Source organism: Ptychodera flava, chromosome 20 (genome assembly GCF_041260155.1).
Source record: "Ptychodera flava strain L36383 chromosome 20, AS_Pfla_20210202, whole genome shotgun sequence".
In the NCBI taxonomy this organism is placed as follows: Eukaryota; Metazoa; Hemichordata; class Enteropneusta; family Ptychoderidae; genus Ptychodera; species Ptychodera flava.
In genome coordinates this window covers 34,728,218-34,746,280 of record NC_091947.1, presented here as the reverse complement: position 1 = coordinate 34,746,280, position 18,063 = coordinate 34,728,218, and the positions used below count along the sequence as shown (strand labels likewise).

Sequence of the window (18,063 nt, the reverse complement as noted above, 5' to 3'; positions counted from 1 at the left end):
GCATCCATGATCCCAAATTTCATTTTTAGCTACTATAGACTACAGTCTATAGAAGCTAGTACTGGGATAGGTATCCGTCCTGCATCAGTCTGTAGGTATGTATTTTCCGTTTGTGAGGCGTCCGTACACTCAAATATCTTGAGAACCGCAGTACTTACTGATTTGATATTTGTCGTGTAGATGAAAAATATGATTTTGAGAAACTCGTTTTGTTAATTTTTTTGATATTGTTGAAAATATGCAAATTGGCGCCAACAAAGGCGTTTTTGGTGAAAAATCTTCATAACCGATTTGGTTTACAGGTCCCTAAGATGACCTTAGTGAGATAATTTCATACAGTCATGAGTCAGGAAATACTTAATTATCTTCCCCAAAATTGCTTATTTGATTAGGTATGCATATTTTTAGTGTCAATCTTAATTTAGTCCCTGCAAATTGTGGTGAAACTCAAATATTTTTATGACAATTTCCAATGCTTACACTTTCAGCTTTGTTCCTACTGTGAACTAACCTGCAATGTTGTTATTTTGACCCTTTAACCACCATGGTTTGTTCCAAATCCATTGTTTTCTATGGTAAAGTTGGACCTGTATACAGAGCATTAATGCCATTCAGAAGGAAAGCAATTTTTCTTTGTCACATCTAGGAATAAATGAATCTTTAGGATAAGGGAATCCGACCAATCAAATGTGAGCAACACCACATCATTGGCAGTATTTTTGAGCTTTGCTACATACATTTGTTAAGTAGAATTAGTATAGTTTAGTACAACTTAAAAGTACAATAGCACACAATTATTAGATATATTTATTAGGGTAATATGATAGACTTGTATGCTTACATTTTATCTAATTATAAAACCAAATAATGTGTGAATTGACCACTTGAGTACATCACCACCAGTTTCTTGGTTAAGAAATGCTTTCCTTTTAATTAATATTATATTACATTTACATATTGCTTAAACTCACTTTCCGTAATAATGGTTTCTATTCTGTTATAACAGCAAAGTACATGAAAACAGAGGTGACTGAAGCCAGTGTGTTTGCTCACTACACCGCTGGCTCCTACACAGCCGCCGACATCTGCGGGATGGAGCGGTTGTTGCTCAAAACTATGAAATACAAACTGTCCACGACACCAATTGCAATTCTGCTGCATTTGATGTGGGAGTTATTCCCACAAATACAGGAACCCACAAGATTAGTCACAAAGGTGAGAACTGTAAACTGCATGCACTTTTCATTCATAACATACTACAATGATATTTGAACAAGTCATTAGTGTCACATTGACAAAATTCTTAATATTGTTGAAAAATGATTTTGAAGTTACAATTTGAGCCTCCAATAAAGCTTTCAGGTTTTGTTCACTTGACTAATAAAGCTGGAGAAACAATATGCATCACAACAAGAAAATATTTCCATGCTAAAAGTGGCTTTAAAAAGTTGGTGCATCAAACTTTCCTGGTACTGAATGTGGAGTAATCACAAACTAAAATGCCAGCACATATACCAATGATACCCTGCAAATGTAGGATATCACAGCACAGGTACAGCTGGCTATCATCTAAACAGAGATTTACAAATCTACAGTATGGCACCGTCCCTCCACCCACCGGTCTGGAAACGCAACACGTGCGCTATAGTTTAAAGGTGTTAATTGCTCTACAATTGGTACGAAGCGCGTTACGGATGTAAATGCTTGCTTGGGGACGCCATCGGCAGCGTTTGGCAACATCTTGCAGTGCAGAGTATTTTTAATTATTCATTGTCATGTCTTTGCTCCTCAGGTAACTTTGTTACCATAGCCAGGATTTCTGCTACAACTGAGAAACTGTGTTTATTGAGAGTAATTTCTTTTTAGATTTTCGTCTATGATTTTCCGTGTTTTTCCGTTGAATTTTCGCCTACCAAATTTGACCTCGCTGGGTAGGAAGAGGCACCTTATAGTATAGTATGAAAGTTTTCCCCCCCTGTCACTTGTAGAAATAAGAATAAATCGAAACGACTTTGGCGTGATCAATCAGCGATGGGGATTTTAAAATTGGTAGTATGCGTTTTTTGTCGTTTACTCTGTTCTGTTGTAGAAAACGCCCGAGTTTTCGACGATGAATTTGTTGTTAAAAATCAAGATGGCGGCCACCATACGTCGGCCATGCGTGTTTTGAACAACGAAAATTGCCAATCAACCCGTAAAATTCCCCGTGAATTTTGACTTGCGAGGTGTATACCTTCCTAAAAGTTTATTTTCTAGAATCGATTTTCATTCTAACATTACTCGAAATTTATGCTTTGGATGTTTCGGAATGCTGTTGAGTTTGCCGCGACGCCATTTTGAAACTTCGATCGCGCACGTTGGTTCTTCATTCACGAAGTGTTTTCCTCCCTTCCATGTTTGAATCTAATCCAACTAAGCATATTTCAGTCATTGAACATTTTCGATAAATTTTCGATATTTTACGAATGGTGAGACACTTATTTTGATGTTTTTTCGTCTGAAAGGATGATTTTTGGGATAGTGATTTTGTTTGTGTCTTTGTTTATCCGTTTTAAGACTTAGGGGTACAATCGCGTACAGTTGTCTAGCGGCGATTCCTTGCAAGCTCAATCTGTTTTGGAGGCCAAAAGAGTACGCAACAGCTTTGATAAGAAATGAATTTTTATGTATAAAAATGTGAAAGAACCTTGAGGCTCCTAGCTCAATATCGAAACGTTTGTGTTACAATATCGACAAGTTTATTCAGCAAAATCGCTGTAGTGAATAGCGCAGTGTATTCTGGTCATTTTGGTTAAAATTAGCATATTTTTCATGCAAATTCACGTACTTGTCACCTTTAAGGTGTCAAAGATTCACGGATTTTTTGTAATTGATATGTTTACCTGTAACGTGCATCGGAACAAAGAAACAGGAGCTGTTTCCAGACCGGTGGCTGGAGGGACGGTGAGTATGGTTTTCTTCGTGATGTCTCTAAGATACAAATAAGTTGTGAACAGGCAAAATATTTATCCCTGCTAGGGTATTTGTTGTTTCAATGGATTTTGACCAGCAGTCTAAAGGCTGATAACTTTAACCTAGTCTACAAAGAAAATTAATACTCTTATTAGAAATGTCTTACATTGCATGATTGATTAAAACATGCAATTTTTTCTTTACAACTTATACTTGGGATTACTCTCTCCAGTTTTTCCACAGTTTTTGGATCTATTCGGCGATTTATTGATTCACTTTTGACCTGTAACTTTGTGAATGTTTGCTGTACCAGTGGTGATACTTCTGTCAGATCTAGCGTATTATCGTTGCTGATTTTACCATTGACTTTTCTTGTTCAAGTCGTAGTACAAGGTTGAAAACTATAGCATGGCAGCCCGACGCTCGTTTTCTTTTGCTTGTCGCACCTTTAGTTCTGCTCTGCGGAATGCAACCAATCATATCCGAGAGCCTTTCAGGCCACGTGGGAGAAAAGCTGGACTGAAACATCCCAAACCCACATTCCGAATTCCAACTATTGTTAACTACTATCGCACCCGAAAGAACTATCACGGACATACTCGGACTTCAGTATTACAGCATATTCCAACATTCAAGCAGGTGGGTGATGAATCAACACGCGTCTACCATCAAATGACGTCGACGGTGTTTACACCGAAAGTCATCAGGATTCGACACAGATACAATCTTGCAGTGACATCTCCGTGTGTACAGATTTTGGGAGCATTAACACGGTGTACAGATTTTGGGAGCATTAACACAGTGATGAACATTTTTCAACGATCACCCAAGTTGCGCTCAAGTAATCCATCAAATCTCATAACTGTACATCGACAGTCTTCTACATTCATGCCTCACAATATTCAGTTTACTCTATGGAATGCATGCTCTGTAGAAAAGAAGTTGCCATCCGTCTCTGATTCTATAATGCAAAACAAGACTGATGTCTTCGTGGTGACAGAAACATGGTTCAAGGATTCCGATGATAACATCGCAGCACGTTTTTCGTCTTCTCATAATGGTTACACCATACACCAAGTACCACGTTCAAGAAAAAAGGGCGGCGGTACAGCAGTTATTACTAAATCAAACTTAAAGTTTATCAAGAACAAGACTGCAGCCTTTAAGTCGTTTGAAGTAATGGATGGTAAAATAGATTGTTTGTCAACTGTAATTAGACTTGTTGTTGTTTATCGACCGCCGAGGGAGGCCATTACTAATTTCTTAGATGAATTTGCCAAATTACTTGGAGAGTTTGATCCACTCACAAGGAGAGTGATATCGTCGGCGATTTTAATATTCACGTGGATGATCCGACTAATAACGATGCTGCAAAGTTTATTGATCTACTCAACTCTATGGCATTGACACAGCATGTGATTGGTCCTACTCACAGTAAGGGTCACACTCTGGATCTAATCATCACTAGGGAAGCTGACCCATGTGTTTCTAACATGAGATGTGACTGGCTTTTGCCATCTGACCATGCGGCACTTCATTTTTTGACTGCTTTTACACGACCACTCCCACTGAAAATAACTAGGTCTTCAAGAAAGCTTGCGAACATCAATATACTGGAACTCCAACAAAAACTTACGTCATCACTGCAATCGGTAATTTCAATGAGTGACTGTTGTCCAACTGATATTGTAAATTCTTACAATAGTGCTTTAATCGGAATTATGGACGATCTTGCACCAGTTGTTCACAAACGTTAACAGTTTTGGACAAAGCCCGTGCTCCCTGGTTTACAGAAGCATTCATCAGAGCACATCAGGATCTTCGGCGATTGGAGCGACGATGGAGGAAATCCGGACTTGTTGTAGACGAACAGATTTTTAAATCGGCTCGTTGCATGTATGTGAGTAAACTGAGGGATGCTCATGCTACCTATCACAGAGACCGTATTGTTGGTGCTGATACTAAAACTCTTTTCCGCATCATTGATAGTATCATTGGTACGAAGGGAGCATTGGCTTTGATTAAACCTGATATTGACCCTGCTATATTACCAGATGTTTTTTCAGAATTCTTTCGATCCAAGGTTGATAGAATTCGCGAGAGTTTGCCATTTATTCAACCATCAGACCCTTTCACATTTTCAAGTTTTAGTTTGTGTCGTTTTGAGATAATATATATTGAGTTTGTAGTGAAATTAATAAGTAATTTACCAGTGAAATCCTCTACGCTTGACCCAATGCCAGCTTCTTTGTTAAAACAGTGTTTGCATCAAATTGCTCTACTATTACACATAAATCAATTCTTCACTCGCTAATGGTATATTTCCCCATTCATGTAAATCTGCCATTGTTCGACCATTGCTTAAGAAGCCAGGTCTTGACTGTAATGCATTGAAAAATTATAGGCCTGTCTCTAATTTGCCCTATTTATCTAAGCTGATTGAAAAGGCAGCCTTACTTCAAATTAATTCATATTTGTGTAATAACAATTTATATGCTAAGTCTCAGTCCGCTTATCGCGAGGCTCATAGTACAGAGACTGCATTGGTGCGCGTGCAGAATGATGTGCTGCGTGCTTTAGACACACGTAATGACGTAATTTTAATTCTTCTTGACCTGTCTGCTGCCTTCGATACCATCGACCACAATATCTTAATACATAGGCTACGCTGTAGGTTTAGAATTGATGGTACTGTGCTTGAGTGGATTAAATCTTACTTGAAGAATAGAACAATGAGAGTTTGTGTTTTGTCGGCGGTATCGGAGGCACAGCCGGTTGAATGTGGTGTCCCCCAGGGTTCGGTCTTAGGACCGATACTGTTTAGTTTATATGTTGCACCCCTTGAGGATATTATTGTCAGGCATGGCTTAGATTCTATGTTTTATGGTGACGACTCTCAACTGTATATAACTTGCTCCCGTGACTTTGTTCCCATTACTCAAATTGAGGGTTGTATTAGTGATGTTCGTCAGTGGATGGGTGACAACATGTTAGCACTTAATGAAGGTAAAACTGAAGTAATTCATTTTTAGTCCCCATGGACACCGTCCGGGGGGACTTATAGGTTTGGTCATGTCCGTGCGTGTGTGCGTGCGTGCGTGCGTGCGTGCGTCCCTCCGTTCACGCAGATGTCTCAGACATGCCTAGGTCAATTTCTTTCAGGATAGTACCCTACCCCATACAGATGCACGTCGATTTGTTTCACAATGCGATCAAATTTGGCCGTGTTAGAGGACTTTTTAGTTTTCACCTCCATAGACTCCCATGTACAAGGCAGTCTCCATAGACTCCCATGTATAAGGCAGTCCATAGACTCCCATGTACAAGGCCAAGAAAAATAAAAATTTAGTTTCTCATCGTATTCATATTGCAAAAAGGATGCAGTGACACAGTTTTTTGTCCCCACGGATGAAGTCTTGGGGACTTATAGATTGGGTCATGTCCGTCCGTGAGTCCATCCATGAGTCCATCCGTTCACGCAGATATCTCAGATATTTTGACAAAATATCACGTGACCCTGGTGACCTTTGACCTCAAATATATATATATTTGGCCATAACTAAGTAACCACAAATGCTACACCCTTCATATATGGTATGATGGGAGACCTTATGATGCTTCACGCAGTACCTCATTAATAATGCATATATCTAATTCTGAGCAAGCACATAGAGTTGGAGGTCTGATTTTTGGTATATAGGGATAACTTAGCAATATTAATTTTTTTTTTCAAAATGTCACGTGACCTCGGTGACCTTTGACCTCAATATACATATTTGTCAAAACTCAGTAATCACAAGTGCTACACCCTTCATGTATGGTATGATGGGACAGCTTATGATGCCACATATTGTACCTCATTAATTATGTGCATATCTAATTTTGAGCAAAGCCAATAGAGCTAGAGGTCTGAATTTTGGTATATAGGAATAACTTAGCAATACAATTTTTTTACAAAATGTCACAGTGACCTCGGTGACCTTTGACCTCAAATATACATATTTGTCCATAACTCAGTAACCACAAGTGCTACACCCTTCATATTGGTATGATGGGACAGCTTATGACGCCACATATTGCACCTCATTAATTATGCACATATCTAATTTTGAGCGAGCCAATACAGCTGGAGGTCTGATTTTTGGTATAAAGGGATAACTTAGCAATATTATTTTTTTTTTCAAATGTCAGGTGACCTCGGTGACCTTTGACCTCAAATATACATATTTGTCCATAACTCAGTAATCACAAGTGCTACACCCTTCATGTATGGTAGGATGGGACAGCTTATGATGCCACATATTGCACCTCATTAATTATGCACATATCTAATTTTGAGCGAGCCAATACAGCTAGAGGTCTGATTTTTGGTATAAAGGGATAACTTAGCAATACAATATTGTTTGACAAAATGTCACGTGACCTCAGTGACCTTTGACCTCAAATATACATATTTGTCCATAACTCAGTAACCACAAGTACTACACCCTTCATATTTGGTATGATGGGACACCTTATGACGCCACATATTGTACCTCATTAATTATGCGCATATCTAATTTTCAGCGAGCCAATAGAGCTAGAGGTCTGATTTTTGTATGTAGGGATAACTTAGGCCAAAAAAAGAAAATGAAATGTTTCTGGTCAGCGCGTGTCACTTGAACAATAGCGCGTCACCCTTTTTTAGTTACTATAGACTATAGTCTATAGAAGCTATTGGGATGGGTATCCGTCCGGCGTCCGTCGTCAGTCTGTATGTATGTTGTATGTATGTATGTATGTATGTATGTCCGTTTGTGAGGCGTCCGTCCACTCAAATATCTTGAGAACCGCAGTACTTACTGATTCGATATTTGTGTTGTAGATTAAAAATATGATTTTGAGAAACTTTGTTTTTTAATTTTTTGATATTGTTGAAAATAGGCAAATTAATGCCAAAAAAGGTGTTTTTGATAAAAAATCTTCTTCTTCATAACCGCTGGTCAGACAGCTATTGTTATTTGGTATACAGGTCCCTAGGGGTAACCAACTTAGATTTGTTCAAATTGTGATGAAATATGCAAATGTGTATTTTTAAGGAATTTTTTTGTCATTTTTGGTCAAAAATTTGACTTGCATTGTATGTAATTCTTGTACTGTATAAACCCTATCAATTCACCCAGAAAAAAATAATTAATATGATTTTAAATAATTGAATTAATTAGGAAATCATCAAAGCCAAAATAATTTTTATGTAGAATTATCAGAAAGTTCAACCTTTTTTGACAGTTCATAGTGAAATGCTTACCATCTTGGAGGATTAAACATGTAAAGGCAACTTTCCTGAATCCCAACTTTGACATATTCTGAACCGTCATTTATTGTGCCCTGTATGTTATCTAAAAGAAATTGCTCAAAATAGTCAATAGAGATAGAGATAGAGAAAGTTCTAATTTCCATTTATGGTTGACTTGGTAAGGATAAAATAAAATTACTTTTTGAGGAAAAAATAGAGTGGTCAATTAAAAGAGTGGTCAAAGTGATAGGGTTTTTATGGTAAAGCTTGGCTGTAAGATTCCTCATGTGCTATTTATAGCAATTGTGCAATCTGTGTAAACAGTGCATGAAAGTTACATGATTCCTTATAATACTTTTGATGACCTTGAACTTCTTAAGTTTCAAACATTTGTCTCTTCAGTGTGCTTTCTCTGAGTATGTACAGTCTCAACTTATTCAACAGAACTCACTTACAATGTTAATGAAGATATCCACCTTCTTCATCAATACATGTGTCACAAAAGGTTATTCTCTACATAACACAGCAGAGCTCTGTCAACTGTTGAGTTGCTTGTTTTTTCAAAACCGCTGGTCAGACAGCTTTAATATTTGGTTTACAAGTCCCTAGGATGACCTAAGTGAGATAATTTCATACAGTCAGGAAATACTTAATTTTGTATCCATGTCTATTGTAGCTTCAGGGACTTTGGCCCTATGTTTTCTGTTTGTGGCCGGCGGCCGTGGCTGACACCAAACCAAAATGGCTGAAGAGAAAGAGAAAATTCTTTGGGGGGCATGATCAGTGACTGCATGAACAGTATATATGTGACTATATTGATAAAACTATAAAACTGACCCTCCTCCCTCCCTTGAGGGAAAAAAAATAAAAATAAAAAAAAAATTCGCGTCACCGCACCATTTTTTAAAGGAAGACCTGACCAGAAACATTTCTTTTTTTTTTTGGCCTTAGCAATACAATTTTTTTTTACAAAATGTCACATGACCTTGTTGACCTTTGACCTCAAATATACATACAAGTGGTACACCCTTCATATATGGTATGATGGGAGACCTTATGATGCTTCATACTGTACCTCATTAATTATGCATATATCTAATTCTGAGCACGCCCATAGAGCTGGATGTCTCATTTTTGGTATATAGAGATAACTGTAAGATAATGTAAAATTTTTTGACCAAATGTCATGTGACCCAATGACCTTTGACCTGAAATATACGTTTACGTCGATAAATACGTAACCACAAGTGCTATGTCCTTTATATTTAGTAGGATGGGAGACCTTATGACAAAACACGGTTTACCTCATTAATTATGCACACATCTAATTCTGGGCAAGCGAATAGAGCGAGAGGTCTGATTTTTGCGTATAGGGATTAATTAGCAATACAATTTTTTTTTCAAAATGTCACTTAACCTTATGACCTTTGACCTTGATTATACATATATATGCATAACTCAGTAACCACAAGTTCTATATCCTCCAATTCTGATAGGATATTAGACCTTAAGATGTCACATCTTGTACCTCATTTATTATGCGCATATGTATTTCTTGGCTGGCCAATACAGCTAGAGGTCTGATTTTTTTTCCTGATTTAGAACCATAACTTAGACATGCCTCATGTGTTTCAAAGTGGGAAAAAACGACATAGACCTATGTGCCCACAGATCTCAACATATACACTCCAGTGATACTTCTTAATGACCATATTTCCCTGCCCCATACTCCTATTACAAGTGGGGACTATGTCATTGTCAGTGATTTGTTCAAGGTCTGCTGATGGGGGCCGGTCACGTGAGTGTAATTTGCAGGTGGGAGAAGTCAGCGTTCACTCGTCACCTGTAGTCCATAACCTTGGTGTTATGCTTGATGCATCAGCATCTATGTCATTTCATGTAACCAGTCTTTGCAAATCAGCATCATTTGCATTGTGGAAAATCGGTAAAATTCGTAATTTTCTTGATCAGAGTTCAACTGAAAAATTGGTACATGCTTTCATCACATCTAGACTTGACTATTGTAACAGTATATTGTATGGTCTCCCTAGTCATCAAATGAAAAAACTTCAACTAATTCAGAACTCTGCGGCACGGCTTGTCACTAGAACCAAAAAGACAGAAGACATTACGCCAATACTGTCTAGTTTGCACCGGCTTCCTGTATATTAGAGGACAGAATTCAAAATTCTTTGTTTAAGATATAAAGTTGTTCATGGTATGGCACCTGTCTATTTAACGGATTTACTAAATGTCCGCACTCCTGGCCGTTTGCTGCGTTCAACTACTGAGGGGGTAATAACTTTGCATCAACCGATTTGTAACACAGTATACTATGGTGAGCGGTCTTTTGCTGTCTGTGCCCCACGTTAGTGGAACAAACTGCCTTTTGGGGTCAGAACATCTCCCAATTTTAATGTTTTTAAGTCGATCTCAAGACCTATCTTTTTAGGAATGACATTGTGTAGTTTTAATCAGCGACCATGGCCGTAGCCTGACCAAACCGCCAAGGGGGGCAGAGTTTCAATTTTGTCATGGTGCAATCATGCATTTAAAATTTCGAAATATAGCTATAAATTAGCATGTAATTTACATTATAATATCCATTTAAGCGAATGCAATTACATAATAATATCTATCACGTTTTGAATGAAGCTGTAGAAAAATGTCACACTCAAAGTAATGAGAAAGCAAATAGAAAAATGGATGATGCTTTGTGAAATATTAATAAGTCATAAGTATGATTTTAACTCCGTACAGTACTAGTTTAACAGCTTTCTCCAGTTTGTTTTGCTCGAATACACTTCCTCTGGAGTTGGGATATAACGCGAATTTCTGTGCACTAACAGCATCCCAAGTGCACTGAGGCGATCTTCTGCCATACTTGCCCTTGTCCATAGCTTAAGGCGACGCAATGCGGAAAAGGAACGTTCGCAAGAAACACTGCCAACTGGGGTGGTCAGGAATATCACCAGAATTTTGTTAATTACAGGAAAGTATTCTGGATCACAGGCCACCAATGCTTCACTAACATTCTGTTGTCTGGACTCTATTTGGGTTTTCCTATGGAGTGTGATCCACCTGTCGATCTCCGTATCCAATGCCAAAGTATCCCCTCTGCTGAGAAACTTTCCATAGTATTCTCTGATGGATTTCACAGTTGTTGACGTCAGCTGGTCAATATTGCACGGAATCAGAGCCTGAGCAGATACCAAATTAGAGTGCTGTTCATCAAATCTTGTCTCCAGTTCCTGGATGACATGATCAACAAATCTGAAATATACGTTCACTTTGTAATAGTCACTGTTACTTTGTTCTTGTTCTTGGCTATGGCCAGCATTTGATCGATGACGTTGTGTGCTTGCTGTTCTAGGTTTGTAAACAGTGATGTTTATGGAATCTGCTACGATGGTTATTCTATTCCAAAGTTTGTCCCACGTTGAATCACTGCGTCCATTTGTCATACACTCTTTACAAAGTTGGATGTCTTTGTAAGCTTTACCAAGGTCACAGTTAACTGCCTGTAGTGCCTCTGTCACGGGTGCACAGTACGTAGCTTAGGACGAAATGGGCGACACCAAAGACACTAAAAATTGTGGATCTGTAAGAAGCCTGGCATATGCACCCGCATCTCGTTTAGCATCCCCACCACTGTTGTCTCGTATTTGTTCAAGTGCTTCTAAAACTTGCCTGTATTTTGCAATCAAAGCTGATAAGGTATCTACTCTGGCAGACCACCGGGTCGGACATAGCTTTGGGAGACATTTCCTTTGCGACCCGTGCTTAATTTCCGTACTGGATCTCTTGAATTCATCCTCATCATTATCATCGTGTAGCAGTTCATCAAGATCACTGTCTACTCCTTTAGTGTTGACATTCTCGAAAATTGCCCTTCTCTTCGCACTGCCGCTCAAAAACCATGTTAGTTTTTCTACGTTATCAAACAAGTTACGAATTTCAGGAACTTGCTTGCAACCAGCTGCAAGGACAAGGGCAAGGACGTGTGAACGACAGTGGACATACGTTGCATTTGGGAACCGTTTCTGAATTATTGCTTGAACACCATTTTTATTTGAGCTCATCACTGCAGCGCCATCATAACCTTCACTAGTGCAGAAATTTGCGAGAAATGGACACTTTCTCGCTTTTTGCAAGAAGTAAGTGAGAATACATAACTTTCTCGCAATAACCTAGCGAGAATTTAATTTTCTCGCAATCAGCTGGCGAGAACTGTGTTTTCTCGCTCCGCATCTGTGAGAAACTGAATTCTCGCAATCAGTCAGCGAGAAATTTGTTTTCTCGCTTTGCATCGCGAGAAATTGTATTCTTCTGTGTAAGCATTTCACAAAAATTTCACAATTTCTCGCAGATGCAGAGCGAGAAAACATAGTTCTCGCTGATTGATTGCAAGAATTCAATTTCTCGCCGATGCATGCGAGAAAGCACAGTTCTCGCAGCTTGATTTCAAGAAAGTATGTTTTCTCGCTTGCTTCTCGCAATACAGCGAGAAAGTGTCCATTTCTCGCAAATTTCTGTACTAGTGCTTGTCCAACTAAGTTATCCAAATTCAAACCCCATCTAGTGAGTGACTCGATGATTGTTGCAGAAATCGTACTTGCATCCATTTGCTGTATTTGGACAAAGCCAAGGAAATCCTCACAGACTTCATATCCCTTGACATAACGTACACACAGGCTGATTTGTTCAGAAGTTGAGCAATCTTGTGTTTCATCTGCCATAACACTCCAGTATTGAGTTATTGAGCTGACAATCCTTTCCCTGATATGACTCTCACACAGTAACATTATTTCATTCTGGATCTGGGGTGAAGTATACTTTGCTATTCCACTGGCATGTCGGAGGTGATCAGCCAAGTCAGGATCAAATTTTGACTTCCAGTCAATGAAAAATGCAAAGTTTCCATCTTCAGCTTGGTCTTCTTTCACCCAGTTACCTCGATATGGGATCCCCCTTTGACCCAAAGCGATAACAACGTCGATGATAGAAAGGATTCCTTTCTTTATTCTGAATTGTTTGTTTTGTTCTGCTTTGTTTATTTTCGCACGAATATCACCTGTATTTTTCCTACAATGCAGAAAGTTCATAACTTTTTCAGTTGTTACAGTGTGGTCAACGCTGGAAGCATGGTTGTTAAGGTAACTCTCTTTAACACCTGTGGCTTTTTTCCAGTTCTTAAAACCTTGGTTTACGAAAGGTGAGTGTTGGACAGAACCAAAACAAAGGCAATAAGCACAATATGCACTGTCATTTTTTACGCTGTATCGAAGCCAGGGTCTATTTTCTTCCCAAGATGTATTGTACCTTCTACCTGCAATTACAGGAAAAGCATATGTTTCGCTTGGCTTAAATTTTGCCGACAAGAATGCAAATTTGTGATCTTCATCAGCGAGATGTTGTTTATAGTTTGCTGGGTCGGTATATGGGTAACTTGAGTCAACAACGTCATCGGGCCATTCATTTTTACAGGTTTCTGCTGGATCATCCGCATCCGTAGAGCTGAAGTCTTTGCTCTGGACAGTTTGCGTACTGGTGGATGGGGTTATCGAGTCAGGCTGATGATCAGTTTGGCTGAAATTGGAAATATTGTTTAAAAAAGTGAAACATTTTATTTGCAATTCTGCCACCGACTCCCACATGTTACGTAATCTTGTAGCTCTTGGATAATTTCGCCTAATTAAATGAACACCCACCCACCCACCATTTCAAGAAGCAACAAAAACTTCATGTTAAAAAATACATTTCCGCAATATTTGTATCAAATTTAGTCTAACTTGAAGAAAATCTGGCAATTCATTGCATTTGTGAAAACCTGAAATACGAGTGTGAGAATGATTTTACGGATTGCGTAGAAGTGGATCAGTGAGTGTAATTTTCAAAGCTGACAACAATTTTCATCGTTACTAGTGTGATTAGCATTCATGTGATGTCATACTTGTTGCCGTTATGTTTTGTGCAGTTGCAAGGGCTTTACTTTTGGGGCCAATGAAATAAAAGTTCACGAGAGTGATTTTTCACTTGCCTATAGTATAGTCGAAACCCAGAATCGGAAAGTAGGGGTAATTTATTCCATATGAAATATCGAAAATGTCATTATAAATGTTGTTTGGTACCGAACTGATAACGTGTGTTTGGCATTCAGTCTACAAACCAGTACATTTCACTAAGGCCAAAGTAATTAAATTATCTGCCCCCCCCCCCCCCCCGGTGCGCGTGTTTTTGAAGTTTGACATGGAAACATACTGTGTTTTGAATAGGACTTTACCAGTCCACTAATCTCTCCTGTTCGCAAGTCTTTTGTTACGAATGTTGTATAATGTACTAGAAAAATTAATGTTTCTGTTATTTTATGACTGCATACCATTCGAAAGTTTGAGGACGCAATACTTATGAATTAATCCCTGTGGCGGCATTCATGACTGTTACAAAGTATTACAATTCGATGATGCGCCCAATGACGTATTTACTATTTCAGCTAATAGTGGAGCGAATTGTCACAGTTACTCTTCAGTCACTAAACCGTCGACTTCAACATGAGTTTATGGGATAACGTTAATGTGCCCTTCGTTTGGATATTTTGCGTTCCATTTCCCATCGACCGGCATTTGTTAGGTGCGCTTTCTTAGAACGCGTTCTGAATGACTGTACACTCAGGAACACCAGAATTCTGCAAGAGCTTCATGATCAGCTATATCACCTCCAGTTAAACCACATGTTTGGGGAGATATTTGAAGATGTTTGGGGCACTATTGCTGCATTAATAGAAGCCTACTTCAAAAATGCAGAAACGTTTCAGTTTGCCCGTACCGAACTTGAACACTTAGAAGAGGCTTCAAGCTCTGATTCAGAGTGATCATGTTGATCGCTCAAAAAACGAACGGCCCTTTTCAGGGCCACCAAATATTCCAAAAAGAGATCTGCCTGCCATAAAAAGAGGCGAACGAACGCGCTCGTAGCCACTGCGATGCATGCGTGCGACCTGACGTCACGTTGAACGCCTCGGACTTTCTCCTTTAGCCCACTACAAAATGGTATGCTTACCCTGCCTGCTTCCTGACAAATGTCAAAATAGATTGCTGAACACGACGTCGTTTCTTCGGACTTTCACTATCTGTCATTTTTGGCAAATTGCGAGAGCTGACAGTGTGTGAAGGCGACTAGTCGAACTGCCGTGTTACTTGACTAAATACAGTGCATGTGCGTTCGCGCTTCTTTTTGTATTTTCCCGCACAAAGATGTTTTATTATTTTGTTTTAAACTGCAAAAGACTTACATTTTATTCAGAGCGCTGGAAAAGTAACACTTGATTCAATTAATCCAGCAGACAATAAACTACAGCAAAGATAGAAATAGCGAAGAGTCAGTAGTGAATAACGGAGACACTTGACGTTTGTAAATCATCAATTCAAGGCATGAAAATTTCACTTTTCACGAAAATTCCAGGGGGGCAGCTGCCTCAGCCCAAGTACATTTGTTTTCATTCCGTGGGAAAAAACTCTGTAGGTATAACCATTTCTGGCTGAGACCAGGGAGGGCAAAATGTCTTGGCTTCATCTTTCTTGGCATAATAAATGGCGTAATGATGTTAACTGAATGGAAGTGCTGCTCTCAGCCAGTCTTGAATAAGTGAGATGTGAATATTAATGCTTCTCTATCTGAGTTTTTGCCACAAAATCTTCTGAATATAATCAAAATGTGCATCGAAATGCAACAATTAATGCACCCTCCGTTTCCTGGGCGATGGCACGACCCTTGCTACACCCACTGGACGAGCCAAAGTGGGAGGGGTAATTTCAGTTTGGTCGAACAAGAGGGCTCGAGACCAGAATTTAACATTTAAACTTGAAACATGTTTAATCGCTGACAAGATGTGGACTAGTGTTAATCAAAGTAAAAGTGTAAAAGGAGAGGTTTTATATCCCGGACACAATGAAAAACATTACGACTGGAAACTGTACCCCCAGTTGAGAATAGTAATGCCCACAGCGATGGAGAACACTTATCCTTGAGCTGAGAAAACCAGACCATCATTTCGAAATAGAGCTGCAGATTCGAGAAGCTCGTTCAAAATAGCTAGGTACACCCCTAAAGGGGTGGTTTCGAGTTTTGAGGGCAAATTTCGCCTCCTTCATATAGAAATCGTACGTTTGTTTTTCCAGGAGAACACACCATTTGACACAAAATTTGCATGTAAAGGGGTCGCCAGTAAGCACGTGGTCAAATCTGGCATAAGAAACAATATAAATGTTGGGTAAAGCCAGTCCAAAATAAACTGATTTGAACTTTTGTGTTTTTCTTATTTATACCACTGCAGTAACATTACGTTTTTTTGACAACATCACACAATGTAATACGTTTTGAAACTGAATACTCCGACGTATTCTGTGTCTCCTTTGCTAAAAATACGGTATGCCGATTACCATGTAAGGAGATGATGACGTCAAGACAGATTTGTAGTGCGTTTGGTCCTGGATGGTGCATGCACGAAGTTTTGTCAAGTTAGCTTGTGATTTATTTCCTAAATGGGAGAGATTAGGGTCGATCTAAACGAAAGGCCGAAGAATGTTATGATACTCTAAGCGAGCTGAACTCTAACGCGAATGGTTGGATAATTTGGAGGATGTCTAGAATGATCTCGTCTCATTAAGATTATTTGGCGGTCAGTATTGAATTTCAACTGCGTCACAAGTTTGCGAAATGAGTATTCCGTCGAACGGTCAACGAACGATATTAGAAATCTGGAGACATGGCACATCGCATTTTTATTTAAGTATTTTATATTTTACAAAAGATTTAAGAAGCAATGATTTTGTCGAAAATTCTGAAAAAAATACAGGAAGATTTGATCGCGAAACACATTTTCACTTGGGTCAACTAGCCCTGCGTACGATGCTGTGTGTTCCGCTACAGCTAATCGCCCCGCTCACCACAGCCCTGCAAAGACCCGTACGTAGGGTCGGTGACTTCAAATCCATTTTGGACTTGACGTAAAAAGCAAATTACTGCCGAAATTCAGCGTTCTTGGGCCCAAGTCGTATCCCAGCCTACCTCAGCTACTCGATCGCTTCCAAAAATGACAGTCTTTTATTCACTTCTCGTAAATAACCGTCGATGTCGGCAACTCTCTCGCTAGCCCTGCGTACGATGCTGTGTGTTAGCTGTAGCACATAGCATCGTACGCAGGGCTAGGGGTCAACATGGGGTCGCAGCCATGTTGCCTCAAAACTTATTTCTGTCTGCACTCAAAACTCAAAAATGTCGGATATGAACCTGAAAAATCGATGCAATTTTGTCAAACTTCGGCGAAATTTCAGCCTATAGACAAATTTCATCTAGGTAAGGTAAATTTACTGAAATTTGATCGACAAATAATCCTGAGCTTGAACGTGACAGCTCGCCTTCTCCGGGAAGTCAAGTATCCAGCTGCCCATACACAGTTGCCCATATGGCCAGGTTTATGAGATTGTTTTCAAGCGACGGCGGCAGACCGTACGGGGCTCTGGATATGAACCTACCGCCGGTGTAGCTGTAATAACTGTTGCGTTGTTTTTAGTGCCCACGGACGAAGTCCTGGGGGAGTTATAGGTTTGGTCATGTCAGTCCGTCCGTCCGTCCGTCCGTTCACGCAGATATCTCAGACATGCCCTGGTCAATTTCTTTCAAACTTTGCACAAGAATAGTACCCAACCCCATACAGATGCACGTCGATTTGTTTCACAATGCGATCGAATTTGGCCGTGTTAGAGGACTTTTTAGTTTACACCTCCATAGACTCCCATGTATAAGGCAGTTCTCCATAGATTCCCATGTATAAGGCC

General features: G+C 39.3%; 1 protein-coding gene across 1 annotated transcript; it reads right to left on the bottom strand.

Annotated features, from left to right (window-relative positions):
* Nucleotides 1-10,989: 10,989 nt before the first annotated feature.
* Nucleotides 10,990-15,363, bottom strand: LOC139119589 (zinc finger MYM-type protein 1-like). Its single transcript, XM_070683432.1, has 5 exons — nt 15,287-15,363; nt 13,550-13,816; nt 12,843-13,312; nt 12,024-12,206; nt 10,990-11,783 (listed from the first exon to the last, which is right to left on the bottom strand). Exons 1-5 carry the CDS (start codon nt 15,361-15,363, stop codon nt 10,990-10,992), a joined length of 1,791 nt encoding a protein of 596 aa, XP_070539533.1.
* Between the last annotated feature and the right edge of the window lie 2,700 nt (nt 15,364-18,063).

Excerpts from the sequence above, each read along its gene's own strand:
- LOC139119589 (XM_070683432.1), bottom strand. The coding sequence starts at position 15,363 with ATGACAGATAGTGAAAGTCCGAAGAAACGACGTCGTGTTCAGCAATCT. Across the intron at positions 12,207-12,842 it reads AATACAGCAAATGGATGCAA|CTGGTTGCAAGCAAGTTCCT; the intron begins GTACGATTTCTG and ends TTGTCCTTGCAG. Across the intron at positions 11,784-12,023 it reads GGATGAATTCAAGAGATCCA|CTACGTACTGTGCACCCGTG; the intron begins GTACGGAAATTA and ends TTTCGTCCTAAG.